Source organism: Sander vitreus, chromosome 1, assembly GCF_031162955.1.
Source record: "Sander vitreus isolate 19-12246 chromosome 1, sanVit1, whole genome shotgun sequence".
Taxonomy (NCBI): domain Eukaryota; kingdom Metazoa; phylum Chordata; class Actinopteri; order Perciformes; family Percidae; genus Sander; species Sander vitreus.
The window spans coordinates 33,098,802-33,119,033 of NC_135855.1; the positions used below are offsets into that span (position 1 = coordinate 33,098,802).

General features: G+C 41.3%; 1 protein-coding gene across 11 annotated transcripts in view; it reads left to right on the forward strand.

Annotated features, from left to right (window-relative positions):
- The window catches only part of chd9 (chromodomain helicase DNA binding protein 9), a 76,653-nt gene that overhangs the window by 19,238 nt on the left and 37,183 nt on the right, over positions 1-20,232 (forward strand). For 10 of the 11 annotated variants that reach the window (XM_078252882.1, XM_078252891.1, XM_078252831.1 and 7 more), the window contains 2 exons: positions 4,647-5,053; positions 18,083-18,188. In XM_078252882.1, coding sequence (XP_078109008.1) covers positions 4,647-5,053; positions 18,083-18,188 — 513 coding nt within the window. Of the gene's footprint in view, positions 1-2,478; positions 2,695-4,646; positions 5,054-18,082; positions 18,189-20,232 lie in introns of those variants that run through there. The other variant, XM_078252900.1, reaches the window with a different exon arrangement.

Consider the following 20,232-nt stretch of genomic DNA (forward strand, 5'->3'; position numbering starts at 1 on the left):
GTTTGTGACAGTTTAGTAGAAACCATTTCTTTGTTAAATTGTGCTTATGAGTTTTAACACCAATTGCACTGTTGATGTGCTTTTAGTACAAAGCTCATCCTCAGGGACTGTACCCTGGTGGGCATTATCTGACAGTGGATTTGTTTAGCTTGGAAAGGACACTGTTGCTCAGCTCCCGGTAAGCATGTGGTCTGCTTTAAAGTCCAAACTCCAAGGCCTGGCATGGCAGGTGGATCTGATGCCTGCAAGTGCACACACTTGGAAAAGACAGTCATTGTTATGCACACATGGTAGTCATTTCTGTCTCTGTAGGAGATATAAAGCTGTAAAATGTAAAATTACACAAACCACATAGAGATATATATATATATATATATATATAGTGAGAGATTTCCACTGTCATTCCTGTGTGTTGGCAGTTGTCATCTCACTAAACTGATAACCTCCCCTTCTCTACTTATACACACATTCACTCACAAATACACACTTTAAACAAGGCTGTCCACACCATTCCAGTTGGTCAGTTGCATATAACTTTATTTAGGTTATCAGTTTAACATGCAATGTAAAGCCATATTGTGTTGTAGCATACACACTCTCACCCACATATTTCACACCATACTTGAATAAACCTACAACAAGTACTGTAGTTTGCTTTGGGCTGTGATAGAGCAGAAAGGAACACTATGTTAAGTCATACTCTTGTCAGGCTCTTGTCATAGAAGCACACAAAAAACATTTCATATTTACCAAAATAACAACAACATTTTTGTTGTTGCTTATTAAGATTTTAGTTTTATTTACTAATCCTTTTAAGTCAAAAGCATGTAAACCTTAACTTGTCAGGAGATATGAATTGACATTGTCAAAAGCACACTTCCTAGCCCCATGTATGTGGGCAGTAGTCCTGGTAGCACTGGGCAGCTCACATGCCAATGTTTGCAGCTGCATGAAAAGTCAACAGGGTGTTGACTGGGAAAGAAGCCTGTTCAGCTGATTTTGCACTGTAAATAAAGATATAAAAGCTGGGGTGACTGTCCGTAATTCAGGCCTGACCCAGTAGTGCTGTGCACTGTTCCTGGCTTCAGGCCATCCGTGTGTCTCTGCATAATTCCCAATACCATGTGCCAGCCGGTACACATGGCCCCTGCCTGCATCATTCGGTCAGGAGTCCTCTGAAAGGCAGGCTCACTCCTCCTAGATCTGTTCTGGCGCACAGGAAGAGCTGCATTTCTTGGACACATCCCAGTTTCCCCTCTCGGAGTTTCTTTTCAAGAGTCATAGCAGAGTGACCAGGCCTTGACCTCACAAGTGCTTGAACTCACCACTGGAGAATAAATGCAGTGTAGGCTCAACTGCATGTTTCTGGTATGGTTAGGGAGTAGAAAGTCTGCTATATACTGTGTTTATTTCTTAATGGTTGCAATTTTGTGTGCGGTTTGTATTCGGAATACATTTTTAGCCTTTGGGAAATTGTTTGTTGTTTGTTCATCTAGACCTCCTGTATGATACTGTTCCATAAATAAATCAGCATGTCGTTGGCAGTAACTTACATAGGAAACAAAAAAATCTACGATGTTGACAATCTGTGGTGTGGGCGAAATCCAGTACTTTGGGGGTTAAGTTGTGAAAGTTAATGTAATAACTGCTAGCACCATCTGCTGGCCTACTTCCTTACAAAGAGAGAGAGAGTGAGCGAGCTAGTGAGTGTGTGTGTGAGAGAGAGAGAGAGAGAGAGAGAGGGGGAAAAACGAGTCTGGGTTTTAACGACATCTCTAATATTCATGCTGATGCATTTTGCTGCTTTGTGCTTTCATTTTCCGCCGCTCTGCCTGCCAGACCCTCAAGCTCGCCATACACGCCCCAGCCAGGGAGAGGGGAGGGCAGCGAGTGAGAACGAGGAGAAAGACAAGTGGGAAAAGGAAGAAAAAAACAACCGGCCAAGCAAGCAAGCAAGCTAACACAAAAGCCTTTTTGTGTGTAATAAAAGGAGGAACCTACCTTATCCTGGCTGGTGAAGAACACGAGGAGAGGCGCAAAAAGGGAAACGGCAAAGCGGAAAGAGCAGGAAAGAACAAGAAATAAGAGGCAGAAGGCTACGAGAGGCATAGAGGGCGCAAGGAAGGCGGAAAGGGGAATCAATGAGAGGGGAGGAGAGAGGAGCCAGGGGAAGGCAACTCTGACACACATGCACACAGAGAGAGAGAGAGACTTGGGTAAAGCCAGACAACAGCGAAGCAGCACGCAGCAGCAGAATGAGAGCTTCCTGGACTGCCACGCACCTCCTCTACCGCCCACAGCGCTGCTCCCTCATCACCCTGTAAAGAGACAAACGAGGGTGAGAGAGAGAGAGAGAGCTCCCATGCGCTCCTCTTGAGCCCTGCCCGCTGGGGGAGGAGGAGACGAACAGCTTCAGCGCTCTTGCACTGCCTGAGGAGAAGAGCTGACCGGGGAGGAGGAGGGGAGGCAAAAACGAGTAGAGAGGGAGGGGAGGGGGGGACACACGGCTCAAGGAAGTGAGAGAAAACGAAAAGGGAAAGAGTGAGTGTTTGTAAGAGAAAGCGTGAGCGAGCAACAGAGAGAGAAAAATTCCGGCGAAAGGGCAAGGCTTTTGTTAGCCGGTTGGAAAGGGGGAGGAAAGAGGAAGAAAAAAAAAAACCCACCATGTCTACAGTGAAGAGGCCAAGAGGAAGGGTAAGTGAGCTGCTCTGAGAGCTTGGAGGGAGGAGGGACGAGGGGGAGGAGGAGGGGCCGGCAGGAACTGAACAACCTCCTCTGCTACTGGCTCATGCTGCACTGCCGCCATCTTGAACTCATTGCTGCTTTATTTTCCTCCCCTCCATACTCATTTGCTTTGCTGTGCTAGACCGTATCAAGGCACACTAGATTTACAGGGTTTTCTTTTCCCCACCCCCACTGTCTATTCATTCCATATTCTATTTCCCACCCTCTCTCCCAGCTGCCCTGTGCTGTAGTTATGTACAGTGTATGATTTGTGTGTGTGCATTTGTGTGTGGGTATCCTCCATGAGTTGAGCCTGTCAGTCACCAGAGAGCTCACTACATGTGGAAATGAGGGGGTGAGAGTGAGGGAAAGCTGGCCGGCCCAAATGGAGCTCACTCTACCTTTTCATGGGCTGTAATGGTCCCCACCGTTTTTTTTATGGGACTACGTGCTGCTAGAGGGATTTAAATCACTGCAGTGCTGGCAGGCTGTAATTTCAGTTATTTATAGATGTATTACACAGCTGCAGTGCTCCTAGTTTTGGTGCATTTGATCGTTTCTCCCTCTCCCTCTCTCCGTCTCTCTGATGGAAGCCTGTTTTTATATTTTTCTTCCTCTTGCTGATTCTTTCATGTGCCTTCATGTTGTTCTGCTCTTAAGCATTACTTTCAACCTCCCTCCCCTTTTTACACCATTAACTTGAATGAGAACATTCCAGCATGATCCAGTAAATTTCTTCCTAATAACCTGAGCAGCGTTGCACACGTGAAAATCATAATGCAGCTCTGTGTGTGTGTGTGTGTGTGTGCGCTTCTCCCCTTCTTTCCAAATGAATCGCTAGTCATACAACTCCCTCCCCCCACTTTGTTGGCGAGGTTCAAGCTAATTCTCTTTATTTAGCTAGCAGTGTGGAAAAAAAGCAACCGGCCGCGCCTGGGCCATGTAGGCATACGCAACACATTTTTAGATTAGGTCATCCATTTATGGGTTCCCTCTCCGCTGGGCTCAAGGCCTACCACAAGGCACTTGGGTTGTGTAGGCATAACCGCAGTCACACTGTCTATTATTCACGTATTATCTATCAGCCAGGCTGGATAATTTATGTCTGAAAGGCTCACTGTAACCTGCCACATTGAGCCAGTGTTTACCGTACCTTTTGAGTAGCTTACTCCACCTAAAATAATTTTATTAGTATCAGGTTCTGAGAGTGTTCATGTCACATGGTTTCAGAGTTTCAGTCTGCTCCACCTGATCTAAGTGATTTCTTGGGGGAAACACTCATGCTGAAGGTGTGCTGGTAGAATTACATAGGAGGTGTAGAGTTTAAGTAAGCATCATGTAGAGCTAGACCGGTCCAACCCCCCCACACACAGCACCTGAGATGAGGACAGCAATGAGCTCTGCTGTCTGAGAGGTTCACACAGGTTGTGTTTTCTGAATGTGTGATAGTTGCACCATTTTCTGTAAATGTTTGCTTATATTGCTCACCTATTAGCTGAGCTGTATGACTATAATGGCCTCATACATTTGAAAATCAGATATACATAACGCACTAAATAGTTATGGCTGTTATTCTAATATCATTACATGTTGTATATTACAAAACATAAATACAAGTTTACTTTGTTAATCCTTTTTATACAGAAAAAACAAACCTAGCTAGAACATGTCTTATAAAGCATAATGCCCCTTGAGGCAAATTTGTGTTTTGTACAACATCCACTTCAGTCACTCAACTCTGCTTCAAAGGTCAGGTGTCAACTTTTTAGGTTTTTGTGTCACTTGGTCCTTCTATAGCACATATAGCACGGCATCTGAGTTTTGGTTTGTGTCATCTCCAATAGATGACATGATGTCTGTTATGTTTGTCTTAAAGAAGATTATAATTCTAAATTTGTTTACTTTTCTCCCTCTTTACTCAGCCTCGAAAGAACGCTAATGGTCCTGGTAGCCAGGTACGGGTCCTTAGTCCCCCAATAAAGAGCAGCTCATCGTCCTCCTCCTCTTCCTCATCGTCATCATCCTCATCCAGCTCCTCATCGGAGAAGAGGACGCCACGCAGGACGCATCATCAAATGGAGTCACCTACACAGGACAAGCAGGAGAAGGCCAATAGGATAATATCGGAGGCAATTGCTAAGGCCCGGCAGCGTGGGGAGAAGAACATCCCCAGAGTTATGAGCCCTGAGAGCTTCCCCAGCTCTTCCTCGCAGTACAAGCACCGTAAACGTGAGCACAAAGGAAACGGCAAGGCACGGCCTAAAGAGAAGAACTGTAGGAAGGCCTGTATTGTACCCTCCTCCAAGCCCAAGCAGAAGGCCAAGATTGGGTATGTAGTCACAGCCGTTAATACTGTTAACCACTGAAATGCACCATAATTTGTTAAAACTATCCTGTAAGTAGAGATTTGATCAGGTCCTACCCTACCCAAAGCTATGTAGAATTTCTTCAAACACAACCTGAGCTTAAACCACTGCAGCATTTAATGAGCCTGAATGAACAAGTGACATATGCCACTGCAGTAGGTAAACACCCTGTCATTGTGCTACCATACTTAAGGAGATGTATGCACATTCAACCCAGAAGCAGAGCTGCATTATTGTTTAAAACTAATACATGTATTGATCATTTTCTTCATTCAGTTTCTTTTTTGCATTCAATAGTATGCCAATAATAATGACAAATCATAGAATGAACAAATGGGACACATTTAGGTACTCAAATATTCAATTTACAGTGATAATATCCTTGTGAATGGAGGAAGAAGTAGCAAAAGAGTGATTTATTTTTTATTATCAAATAATCATCATAACATAATTTCACTAGTGTTTTGTCAGTACTGAAAAAAAGGTTTTTCTTCACTGCAAGACTTTTCCTTCGACATTCAGATTCTCTCAGATCCTCTTCACTTCATCCATTTTTTAGTTAAAATGCTTAACCTATGGCAAACTGATACCAGTTACAAAGTACTGGCAGAACCAGATATGCAGATGTGCAATGTTAAGACAATCCTATCACTTCACTTTCGTTCTGATTTAGGGGGAAACACTAAAAATAAACAAAACGATCCTATAAGCCTAAGGGAACAGCTGAGATTTATTTTACATAAGAAGGTATGACCTTTTGTGTTTTTAAATGTTTATCTTAAGAGGCTAGATTTGCTGTTGTTCGTTTGTATCTGACAAGCTGTTGAATCTCTGGGTCATCTCTCTCCATGATCTATTGATAGCCCCATGAATAACATCTGAACTCTACTTTTAAGAAAGATCTATCTTGAGTCCAAGTTAGGAGTCCATTGAGTTTGAGCTTGGAATCTTAGCTCTATTACTTAATGATACGACATTTGTGTTAGGAGGATGCTCATATTTATTTAGATTGATCACTTACACCTGCTGCCTGCACTGTTGTTGCCTTTACTGATTTAACCTGCTTGTGTACCGGTTGATTGTTTTAGTGTACATTTTCTGCCTGTGGTTGCCAAGATTAAAGTTCAACAGAATTTACAGCACGCCATAACAATAAACCAGGCTCAGTCACCAGCATAGACATGGGAGGAGCAAACAAAGGTTGCATTTACATGTGAGACAGTGGTGTCGAGTATATTCATGCAAGTAGTGCATCCCCCTGTTTAACTGCTATAAGCAGTGTGTAGCTATAAGCCACACCCAACACAAGCTATTGAAATATCAGCTGGTGCAGATGTGAGGGCCGAGGCAGGGAGCTAAAGGAAAAGGGGCAATGTTTAGATACAGTAATGTCAGATTGTGCTGGTGGAAACAACTACTGTAGTGTTATTAGTTTTAACCATGATTTGGGAAGGCTTTTTCTTTAGACTTGGCATGAGAGTGACTGACAATGGTCAACAATAATATCTGGCTGGCAGCTCTGTTGATTAATAATCAAATGAGCGAGGCGGAGGGGGAAAAGCTGTTGCAGTTAATTGATTTTGATTTGAGAAAGTTGTGGCAGCGCTGATGCTTGGGAAAATGGTGAGATGATGGAGGAATCGGTCATAGTGATACAGTTCCGCTAGCTTTCCAGCTTTAGTTGTATGTACATGTCTGGTGATGCGGACAGTAACTCAGGATTGGTCGTTTGTTTCGTAGCAGTTTTGATCATTAAATATAGGCTCAGATTAATCATGCCCTTTTTACTCTGTGACAAAACATTTTGAGATCAGAAAACTTAACTCTACCTTAGTTAGTAAGTGCACACCCAGATCCTTTGTTCCTTCTTCTTGCAGTCATGCAGACAAAGCTAATAAAACTATCGGCATTTAATTTCAATCCACGACTTGTTAGTCTTAAAGGGCAGCTGACAACTGATCTGCATTCTGTCATTCTAATCACATGTGTTACTGATAACAATCCTTGTCGTTACTAGGTAATGAGCTGTGTAACCCATTTTTTTCAGTGTAACCATACTTGGCCTACATGCAGAAAAAGCATCAGATTAGTATGCATGCAACGTAGCCTGCGTATGGAGGCTAATATTGTCTCCGTCAACCTTTTATAGCATATATTACATCATGCATTCCAGCCATTTTGAAACTTCACATTTATTCAGTCTGGTCCGATGACAGGCATAATCTTACAGAAACGTTTACACACCATGACTTTCTATACTTGTTTGATAGCTTTGTTTCTCTATTTGTTTAGTTTCTAAACCAATTCTAGTTAGGTTTCTCAACACAGACAAATGCTTTCTGTCTGTGGTGTTGGTATTAATGCTACTATGCTGCATTTTATTAACCTCTTTCAAGCATAGTAAAATCTAAAAGATGCATTTGAACTTGTGACATATTGTGTTATTTATGCGGTACTTTCAGTGTAGCCTATTTATGTTTTACATAGTTAAGTTAAATTACTACCTCCAATTTAGCAATGGCAAGTAATATTTCAAGATCTTAAGGAGTCTGCACTTGTCTGCAGAAAACAGGGAAGGTGACAATTGATAATATGCACATTATCTTGACTGAGCCTCAGACCAGTCTGAATTGTGACAATTGTATAAAGTATGCTTGATTTTGACAAAATCAATCGGGACAAATCTGAATATGTCCCTGTAGTTTGTCCTGCTTAACGAAATCTGAATGTTGTGATGCTCCTTCAGTGGTTTCATATGTGTAATGCAGAATCTATTCACAGTCCATTAGGATGTGGAATCGTTTACAGTTTTAGCACCTACTCGGTTCACTCTCCCTTTGTTTTAATTAAGAAAGAAGTTCAGATGGGTTGGGCCTTGGTGCAAATGTGGCAGTGATGCATAACTCTGTCTGTTGTTGAGAAGAGGCTTGTGGGAGTGTGAATTTTTCATCTGAGGTGTGAAGGTTTATAGCTGGCAAATGCTCATGCTAGTAGAGCTTTTAACTAAGCAGAAACTGCACAACAAAGACAAAACATACACAATTTGGAGCGGAGTTTCGAAAGAGCTGTACTTAATGATGAAGCTTGAGGCCTCAATAACCTCAATATAACAAATGGAAACAATATACTTACAGGAGTGGAACGCCCATTTCCCTTTTTTGTTTAAACCATTCCCTTTTTATTAGAAATTATGATGATGATGATCATTGTTGTTATTATAAAAAAAAAAGATTAGGATAATAAACCTTGTATTGTGTTCCGTAAAGGACCGTAACATATCCAGCCAGTTCAGTTTTACTGACGCAGGCAGGTCTAGTCCTTGTATCATAAGAAGTCAGAGCACGATCAGTCACAGGCTCATGGCACTGTAATGTAAACATGAGAACTAAAACATAAATACTACCGTATTGGCCTCTACACCGGATGACCTGATTATACTCCCTCTTTTTCAACACTTGGTTTTGGACTTCTTTATGCAGCCGTAAAAAAACTTTGGTAAAACAAAGTCGGCAGATGTACCGTTTACAACATCATTAAAATATATTGTCACGTTTTAAATAAAAATACAGTAAATGCATAAAAAAGCAGATTAACCCTGCAGGTGAAATGAAAGGAAGGAAGACAGGAATTAGACAGCTTTGGAACAGACACCATACATTGTTATAACATCATACTCCAAAAAGATTTGAGCTAATCCATTTGTATCAAGTCTGTGGGTGTGCTGCAATGTTTTGTGTTTCAAACTCTGCCTTGGACTGCACTGCACCTCCACGTTCCCTGTACCTGTCAGTCCCTCGTATCAATAACTTCAGTACTTTCGTCTGGGAGTGGGGACAAAGCCGGCAAAGTCAGTGATGGAGGCCTGGCAGTGCACATACTCATTTGGGGTTGGCTTGTAACTGAATTTGGCTTGAAACACCAAATACAGTGAGACCTGGTGTGTTTGCCCATCTGTATACATGTTGTTGGGATGTGTGTCTTTACAGCAACGGTTGGAGACAATTGTTCTGTTACTACTAATGTGGGGTGATGGAGACAGTCTGCGTATCACGATGACAAGAAGCTCTGGGGAAAGATTCGTACTTGAGAAGAGTCCTGATCATATGCATGCACCACCCAGGATCTCCCCATAAAATATTAATGCATCATGGCTGCAGACGTACTAACCTTTCGCTAAAGTCATTACTTCAGCCTCCACTCTGGTTAGGGTGTGTGCAGGCCTTGTAAAGCTTCAGGTTGTGTGTGTGTAGTTGGTGTTCAGTGTATGCTCACGTTTCCATTGCATCTGACTCTAAGCAGGGAATGGGGCCTGAGACAAGACTATTAACCCTAATTGTCTGTGTACTTAGGGGTGCTTTCTCTGAGACTACTATGCGGTCATTACTACCTGGGTTTCTAGAATCATCGATTCCATTTAATTGCTAGTAAGTGCCTTCTGGATTACTTTGCAAGTTTACTCTACCAGGCGCTTGGCAAGCAGATATCATATCAAATGGAAAATATGTCTGACTGATGAGAAACCTAAATGAATGCAGCTGATTAAAATATGGATGCACCAGCCGCTGTGGCAGGTGGACTAGCAACATGACACATATGCAAGAAAAGATGTTATCTATTTGTTGTGATCTTTTTCTTTGCTATTAAAGTGCTTTAATATCAAGTTGGGCTCCTGATCTGGGTTGTTCGAGGATAAGATAAGATAGACTTTATTAATCCCACATTGGGGAAATTCCCTTGTCACAGCAGCTCAAAAGAAAAAACAATGTACACACATCAGAATAACACAAATACACATTAAGTAGACATAGGAAAAAATATACATAAAGTATAAGAATAAAAAATAATATAAAAAACAATAGAATCGGTTATAATAATAATAATAAAACAGACATATTTACACAATAAACACCCTTATATAAACAGACTATATATATACACACACACACACAGATATACAGATGTAAGGTGCTGATGAATAGATATGACATATTGCACAGTTGGAGGTAACAAAGGGTGATAAATAAATAAATATGCATAGTGCATAATATTGTCCAGGGATGGCTCATATTGCAGAAACGGCAAGCAGTGCTACATTATGATGTTGCATTAAAGAGTCTGACTGCTGCTGTAATGAAGGACCTGCAGTAGCGCTCCTTCTTGCACTGAGGGTGCAGCAGTCTGCTGCTGAAGGAGCTGCTCAGGGAACTCACTGTCTCATGTAGGGGGTGACAGGTGTTGCCCATGATTTGAAAATGCAACCTCCATAAGAAATTTCCATTAATAAAGTGGAGAGATGGAGTCCTAACTGATGTAAAGTGGTACATTGATGTCAGCTACTGGGGAATTGTAGGAATTGCTTTAAATGTAAATTTCTTTTTTTACAAATTAAACAAAGGCCCTAGCAGATTTTTAGGTTTGGTCTGCTCTATTGGTACATATTGTGTATCAAAATATACCAACAAAAACTACTCTTTGGTGAGGCAAGGGTTATTGTAACAGGCCAGGCTTGACTGATCACAGCTCTCTGTGTGCTGGAATTTGCTTTTCCAGGCAGCCTACCTGCTGAAAAATAAGCTCATATAATCATCAGATGAAAGCACCGTGCCGCTCATTCCTTTTTTTGTTTCTCCCTCCCCATTTTTTTTTTTCCTAATATAAATTTGGTTCCTCCAGCATGCTCAAATATGTGCATCTAATGTAAGCAGGCATGTTCTAAATGTGCTGATACTACAAAGCAGCAGGGTAGCAGGAAAATATCAAACAAAATGGTGCTCGTGAGATCAATTACATGATAGAAAATGGAGGTTTAAGTCTAGCCTATATGCAGCAGTGTATAGCTGTTCATATTTCAGGGCCTGCCTGCTAGCCGTCTAATCTCTTTTCCCTCACTTTTTCATTAGGAAGGATTTCAGTTTTTTAATTGTTTTCCTAGTGAATCCCTTGCAGGGTGTGTATGTGTGCATGTTTACGTGTGTGCTTGTGTGTGATATATTAACATGTTTGTGGGTCTATGTTGCCTGCCTTTGAGTTAAAATTCATGCATATGTACATGTTCTTGTGTGTGTGAGTGTTACCCAGTTTTTAAAATGTTTGCTGAATAAAGCAGAAATCCCCTGTGTGGCCATGTGCACTGTGCTGATACAGTATTTGTCTTTGAGAGGGGGCTTGATGGTGCTGTTACTACTGTTTCTAGTTGTGTGCTGTGTGGCACTGAGATTATAGCCTTCCATTCATAAGAAGCGGGATTTCCTGACAAGGACCAGCACTACTGTCTCAATAAGCCCCTCAGGATGAGAAACAGACACACACAAACACCACACTTAACAACAGTTTTGAAGGATAGTCAGACACAATTAAAGAGAGGAAGGTCTTTCTGAGATGCTGAAGCACCACATTGCAGTCTTGGCCTGCAAAGCACTATCATATCTCGATTCTATTAAAATCAAACCATCACACATACACTCCCAGTGGCAGCATGCCAAGTAGGGCAGGACAACACTGGGGGGACAAGGGATGGAGGTTATTTGGCACAATAGGAGGATGGGTGGCAAGCAAGCCTCTAACAGCAACTAGCCTATCACTCTCAGGAAAAAGCTAGTGGTAGTTTATCATTGGGGGTCCCTCTGTAATGTCAGATCAGGGGCAGCTGTAGTCTTGTTAGAGATGCAAAATGATGTGTTAATAATAGTAAAGCAACCATGTAATTGCTTCCTAAAGTCAGAAATAACGTAATTATCACAAAGGACAACTATGGATGGCCTTAGTCATAAAGACGTAAAGAGTGCTTATTCAAATACTAAGCAATGATAATCCAGCTAATTAAACCGTATATCTAATACTTTTTACATTGTTTTAAATAAAGATTCATATGCCATGTTTGTATTCTAACACACTGTCTCTGCATTGCTATCTGGTTACTGGTTACAATTCTATTATTTTTGTATTCTTTTTATTCAACAAGAAGTACATGGCAGTTGTCGCAAAGCTTCCTGCCAACTTCTTTGGCATTTGATGTACCCCAAAATAGTTTTTAAAGCAGGCTTGCATGAAATATCCAGCCTGTTGAGAAGACTAACTTAAATATGCCCCATACTGTTGTGCAGGGCACATCAAACTGGATACTGTGTGAAGTGAAATGTTGTGAACTTACCAGATGTGTTGCAGTTAGTCCATTGGGGCTATACTGTACTTAAATACATGTCCACATAGTTTTTATATTGACTCTGACAGTTACAATTAGACAGTTTGAGAGTCACATGTTTCATTTGTTCATTTGGTGGACCAGAAGTTCTGTCTACATGGTTTAGGTTTTTCTACTACTTTGCCAGAGGGTAGGATTATAAGCGGAGACAGACACCTTCTGCGAGTAAAGGCCCAGACACACAGATCCGATAATCGCGAGGTCAGTGACTTGAGTCTGTTCGGTGTGTTCCATGCCGTCGTCCGTCCGAGGGGCTGTCGTCCTACATTTTGGCCGATTTGACATGTATAATCGGCGGGGCGGGTACTGCCGGCAGTCGGACTCAAATGACCCATCTAATTGGTAGAGTGCTAACCAGGAAACGGGGAGCGGAATGAGCGTGACTAGAGTCTCTCAAAATCTCACAAAATTCTTTTAAACTGACCTTTTGTTGATCTGAAATGAAGACGGATTCAGCAACTGCATGGCCTATTTCTCGCTTAAAATGTTTTCAGAAACACGTTTCGGTGAACTATGTTAGTACAATATGAGATCGTATTCTGAACAAGCAGCCATGATAGTCTGTCTTTGAATTTCCAGAGAAATAAGACCCACGTGACGCATTCGTCCAATCAGCTGCCGGTTTTCATTTTTGGGCGACAATACAGATTAGTGCCGCCTGCTGTTATGGAGATGTATTACGTCTCGTCGCTTTGGTGTGTTCCGAGGCACTTTTTTGACCAATTTGGGGAGACTGATCAGCCCAACTGCCTTTTTTGCCGACGATTGGCCGTCGGCTCTGTGTCCGGGCCTTAAACTGTGTTCAAATAAATAAAACGGATTTCTTTTTCCCAACTTCAAATTATGTCCCCAAAGCAAAACTTTGTCAACATCTGTTTTTTTATAAAGTCTCTGGTTCATTCATCTCACTTAAATTTTTCATCTAGTGGACTGAAAAAGCAATTTATCTTATTATTCTAGTACCAAAAGGTTACATTCTCATGTGCAATTTATATAATAAAAGATTGATACTTGGCATCTGTGTATTGATACGGTATTACCACAGAAAATATCACGATAATAAGCTGTATCGATTCCCTGAACTGCCTGTGCAAAAGCTCTATAGCCAGTTCTTCACATCAGGGAGACTTGACCGTGACCCTGAAGAGTAGAACTGACTGCTTTCATACCTCTTTTTCTCAGTAAAAGGTTAATTTGAAAGTCCTCCCTGTCATTTGAGTTAATACATCTCAGCTTGTGGGGAGGCGATCTAGTCAAAGGGAGTGTGAGCGTTATCACTGGTGCTGCTGGTAAACCCCTGGGTGGTCCTGTGTATCAGCCACAGCAGGGTGGAACAGGCTGTAACCATCACTAAGATGTGGTGTGTGTGTGTGTGTGTGTGTGTGTGTGTGTGTGTAGAATATATACTTATTATCACATTAAGCTCTTACTATGCCATATTGTTCTTGTATATGTATATGCCATGCTTAGATACAGTATGTGGCAGTACCCAGGAGCCACCATCAATGTTATCTTTCTGTACTGGCTCAGTCGGTGATATCACAGTATCTCGTTTCACAGTTCAGGTTTTCAGAGAGTTGTTTAGCCCTGTTACAGTATATGCTGTTAGCTGCTGCCTGGTGATGTGACACTGTTATTTTGCTAGGCTCCTATGTCCTATGCCAGCTTTTATTTGGTAGAGGGAGAACATTGTGTTTTGTCCCATTCAGCTGCTTTGTCTTTTCTTCTTCTATTCTTCTGGGTGTGACAGCTGGGTTTTCATTGTGTCAATCTGACTTGGCACATTGCTCAACCATTCATAGTGTCAGTGGACATGTGCTGGTGTTGTTTTTCACAGGAAGTGATGTCACCATGAACATTGCCAAATATACGCCCAAGTGCATGTTGCATGGCAACCATAAAGTGTCATTGTGAAGACGATTTGTTAAAATGTAATATCATCCGGAAGGGGGAAGGGCCACCAGAAAGAAGGGACAGCTCTTCAGCACAGTGCTATTGGATGAATCTGCTGTTTTCTACTTTTATACATTCAGATATTACAATATGTGAGGTTTGTGAGCATTTGTGGGTCCTGAAATGTCTTTGACCCCATTTTCACCTGGCATTGACATCCGTCCTGAGTGATCAGATCACAGGTGGACAGCTCTAAGTATAGGTGAAAACACTCTTAGGACGCGTTGAGGATGCATTGAGATCAGATCGCAAAAAAACGCATTTGGAGGTGGTTTGAGCCACATGTGTCCACATACTAATAACGGTGAGAATGGGAACGTGTCCTGTGTCCACATAAAAGATTGTCTACTCAACTGTGAGCTGAAATACGTAGGCTAGCCTACTCCATTCAAAGTATTTCTCATGTCACAGAAACCACTTAGTGAATTGTGTTCACTCTATTTCTATTAGCAGTGTGTCGGTGTTTTTGTTCCTGCATGCTGCTGCTCCTATATCCTCGGCTGTCTCAAGCTCTCTGCAGTGCTGTTGCCTTGAAAATAACGTTCTTTTTTTGTATCCTAAAACGTCCCTGAATTCACCAATGTAGGACATTAGGCTACTACAAAACTTCCTGCTCTTATGTCCTCTCCTTCTGTTATTTATTAGTCCTGTATTACCAGAGCTACAGCGCTGTCTGGAGTTGACGGTAAAATGCGTGGTCAAAGCAGCGGCTTTGAAACGGTTTCATTTCTTATAAGTTCTTCGCAATTAAAGTCCTCCGTTACTTTGGTATTTGAATGCTTTCATTATGAAGCAGCAAAATCAGGAAATGTTGGGGCTTCATCAGCAGTAACGTAACGCAACTCCTATAAGCGAACATGAAACGTAAAATAAAGCAGTTATAATAAACTAAACTTCAAACCACAGAGATTCAATTAGAAGCTACAAACGTACTGAGAGCAGAAGACACAGACTTTTAAAAACCTCTTTCTCTCCTGCACAGGTCCTGCCACCTGTCAGTAGATCTCCTTATGTCGGCACACACACACACACACACACACACACACACACACACACACACACACACACACAAAATGGAAATTATGTATGTGTTTATTTGCATGTTATAGTGCAGCTGTCCACTTGCGATCGGATCACTCAGATTGGATTTTAATACCAGGTCAGAACGGGCCCAGTGATATGAATTACTACTACCCATACTGTGGGTGGTAGTAATTCATATCACTGGGCACTGTATACATAAGTCACTTAGTACATGGATTAGGGTAAGTGCAAACTGTAACCGCTTCAAAGCCATTCAATCAGACTAAGAAATTGTCTTCATCTCTGAATTGAATGGGAAGCCAATCAACACCAGTCATTTGAGTTGAAAAGATCTTAAAGTTGGACAAAAGCTGGATTTAAAAAAATGTTTTTAAATTGTGCTGTATTAAACAATATACAGTTTAGTGGTTGCTGTTGTGTTGTTGTGGTTATTGATTTGTTGTATCTCCACACTGTGTGAAGATTAATGAGAGACATGCACATCTAATACATGGAATTGATATTTAAAAAAAAGTCATGTAGAACAAGCTATTATGCTGTCTTAACAGGTTTGCATGCTGTCCCTTACAGGACTTGCATGTTTTTCAGCAGGCTGTCCTCCTGTCCAGTGGGCCCACTTGGCATCTTAAGAACTGACTTGCTGTCTCAGAGAATAAATGTTTTCTAACAATAGAAGATATAGGCAAGTCGGAACCTTTGTTCACACTCAATACAAGTCTCTAATGTAATCTCATATGAAAAAGCCCCGCAGGGACACCCTCTCACTAGAGACATACCTGCTCATGCAACAGTCTGAGTAGGCCTTTGATTTAGTGTGTGTGGAGCACAGAGCATGTTTGCCTTTGTGGGAACGGAAGGCTTTGTGGGTTTGTTATGTATATGCAAACCTATTGGAGAGTGAGAGAGTGAAGATGCCATTGTGTGTAAGTATGATAGCAGTGTTTTTTATTTTTATTTATCCCCACTAACACCACACTAAGCCAGAGATTTGGCGCCTGTGGCTTCCAAGAGATAATACATGTGGAAAGGCGCAAGATAGAAAGTGTGTGCATATGTGGTGAGAGAATATATGGGAAGAGGTCACAGAAATAATGTGTTTGTGTGTGAAAGAAAGAAGAGAGAGTTGGAGGAAGAAGCACTGGCGAAAAGGAGAAGCTTGTTGTGTCTATTCATCACGCAATCTGCTGCTATCTCGGCTCCTGATATCATCACATCCCAGCAGTCTGTCTTTAACTACAACTGTACATTAGGCCATGGTGAAAATAGCAACACTCACAAATCAGCAATGATGGCTTCAACGGAAAAATATTTACCGAATGAATTTGGGCTGAATCCGCAGACTAGGTTAGAGCTTTAGCAAAGCGCTGAAATCCTTTCTCCATGAACTCATGCAGCAGCTCCCATTGTGAAGATGTTAATACGTCTAAGCATTTCCTACCATACCTCAGCCGGTTCCCAAACTGTTGTTGTATGTATGTTGGGGACAAAAAATAGCATGCTGACAGCTATACATAGATTCTTATAGAATATAGGCTGCTGTTGTAAATGTATGTATTGTATATGAACTGCAGTACAGCAGACGGAAATTTATGAACTCTTGTTTCACTCCCATCTTGCATACTGGTGCAAACATGCAGGAGGCTATGCAATTGTAGTCTACAATGGGGAAAAAAAAAAAAAAAAATGATTTTCAATCTTTTTTTTTTCTTCTGCAAGACATGTCAGTGACGTGCTACCTATTAGATTCTCTGGCATGGTCTCTCAGCGACTAAGAACTCACATATTCGAATCAGAATCGTCAAATCTGGACTATCGTCGAATCATGGGGGGGGGCTGACTACAGCGATGAAATATTCAGCTGTGATAAGGTTGTGTGTAAAGCTCATTTTGTATGAAAACATTCAACTGATTAGGACACAGACATAAAAAGAGGAGCTTCTTATTTATTATTGCATAAGTGGTGCAGGGGTGGAGAAGATTAATTGAAAGTGGTTTGGAGCGTGCGCTCGTGTGTCACTCAGTCGAGAAGCGGAGCGCATGGAGCAGCTGTCCTGCTGGTGCGCTCTATACTTCTTTTACAGTCATCTTGTCATCATGTTTTTCTGTCACAAAATGCAACCGTTGTCTCGGCTTCACCCGGCATACGTTGCCACGGCTTGCTGTTCTAGGGTGCAGGATTTGGTGATCATCGGGGCGGACAGATCATGCCGCGGGCTGCGCACTGGATCACGGCTGTGCTCCTGTAAGCGGGCGGTGGCACACACCTTGCATCTTACTTTGGATCATGTGTTACTATTTCAAAGTGAACCCACCCTTTAGATTTTCTTTTCCAAGACATTTTCAGTTAAAGGTTTAAATCCCTGCCGCCAAGATGCTCCTCCATTGGTCACGGATCATGGAAAGTGAAACTTAAATCTGTCATGCGGCGGTTGGATTTAATTCACACACTTTCTAAAAGCTTCTTTCTTTTCACATTTTTATTTAGAGCATTTATGTTGATACTTGTATCATAATAATTAACTTATCGGGAGAAAACGGGTAGTTCTATATAAAATCAGACATTGAGCACCCCCATATAGCCAAAATGACAAGATCCTCGTTTCGCCTCTGCAGTCGAATCCGGCTCCTTTGATCGAAGCATCGAATATTCAACTATTTGGCTCTATTCTTAGGGCATTTGTCAACAAAAAATACTCTGATTAACAACAATGCAGTTAACATTTTTTTTTTTTATTAATCTAACCTTTATCTTATCATATTCATGGTTTGCTTCTCTCTCTCCCCCCCCCCACAGGAAAATTGTTATCAAGTTTGGGAAGAAGAAAAAGCGAAAGCCTGAGTCTTCAGAGGAGTCGGATGATGACCCTCCCACTCGACACACTTCTAAAGATGACGACTCTGTAAGATCCAGCATATACACACACTCACAACCTACAATACAAGTTACTGTTATTGTAATCAGGGCTTTAATGCTTGGGGATCCTTGGGGTGTATTACATCCCACTTTATCTTATTAAAATATTAATCCTAAAATGTGAGACAAAACTTTTTTGTGAGAGTTCGCCTTCATTTTTTTTGTAATGCCCACCTTATTCAGATGAGGTGTCGATGTTATTTAATGTCTTTTTTTCAGTTTACATTGCGGTTTAAGGCATCGGGTAAAGTGATGTCCTTGGTCTGACTGTTGACACTGCTGCTGAGCCTAGAGGAAGGCTTCGCAACTTTTAGAGGGAGCCTGGGAGGATTGACTCTGTGGTTCGTGTGGGGGTCATTCAGTGGGCGGTATGATATCTCAAGTACACATGCTTATCTATGTTGATGATGGAGATATGATGGAGACGTCAACACTGCATTATCTAGGTCAACACACCAACAATAGCACCTTCATGTGCACATGCACACACCTAAATTGAACAGTTTTTCTTTTAAAAAGAAAGGTTGCCACAGCAGTCAGTGAAATAGAAATCCTCCAGGGATCTTATGTTTGTTTGATATCAGAACACTTTGCTAAATTAAATTATCACATCGTTTTTTGTTTTATTTTGAATCCAGAGTAATGATTCTATTTTTCACTTATCACAAGGTACCGCTGTGAAAAATTAGTGATTGCACACGTAAGGTTGAGATTTATTTTTAAGGTACAAAAAAAGTACCAGCAGCAGTGTCAACAGTCAGACCAAGGACATCACTTTACCCGATGCCTTAAACCGCAATGTAAACTGAAAAAAGCAAACATTTTCCAGTCCAATACATCCTAAAGAATTCTCTAAGATGTATGTTGGCTATTTTCTGTGTGATCTGATCCAATATGACAATTGAAGTAGGTGAGACATCTTTTTATTCTAAGTCATGATGGATATCTGCTATGTTACGAGTGACATGTCTGAATGAGTGGACAAGACTAAATGACTTGTCTAATGAAATGTCTCCTCCTTCGCCCCATCACCTCTCTCTCCTTTTTGCCTCTGATCCGGACTCTTGCCTATGATATAATTATGCTCGTTAAATGGCACCCCTGGCCTTAATTAAAACAGTCAGTTGATGACTCATTTAGGATGATCCTGTGGAAGTAGCATGGTTGACAGCTAGACAAGAAGCATGGCCACCTCAGGGGTTCGTCCCTATTGTCATGGCATGTGGTACAGTGGCTTTTCCAGCTTCTGGTCAGCTTGGGTTTGGGGATGTGAGGGTATATCTACATGGGGATATTATACTCCACACCTAATTAACTTTGGCTCAGTGGCATTTATTCCTAATTAACTACATATTATCATTAGGAGGGTCTTGTGTATTGATGGAGGATACAGCAGCCCACGCATATGATAATTATAAAGGCTTGACAGAAGGAATAGAAAGAAGCTGGATTTTAAAGCACTCTTCTGAGCATAATGTTTTTCACAGTTTCTTTCTTGGTTTATTGAAATTTAATTTATGGTCATTTATGGGTTATGTTTTTTTCATGAACTTCAGGGGGATGGGGAACCTATATTACCCTTTTCAATATGGGTTAGTGTGAATATTCAATGTTTTTGTGATTCATGTTTTACATCCATCTCCGAGAAAAATAAAATGAATACAGCAGGTCTGTTGATATAGTGATATTGGAGAAAATACAGTAGAATGTAGACTAGAATGTTGTTTTATAAATGTAAGAATAGCTACAGTTATCTTTTGTATCACAATTATAGATCATATCTTGGATCAATGGATCAATAGTAACCACAATGTCTGGGCATTGTTTTCTTTGATTAAAATGAACTGCAAATGTGAAACGGCAAGATAATTTAGCTTAGCTAAGCAAGAAGTAGCCTCACACAGTCGGATAGTAGATCAGTCCTGAATCATAATTGAGGGAACAGTGTGCACTGTGTGGTTTACCGCTGAGCTCTGGTAACTTCAAGTACAGTGGCACTAATAAGTTTATGAACCCATGCTAAAGTTGAC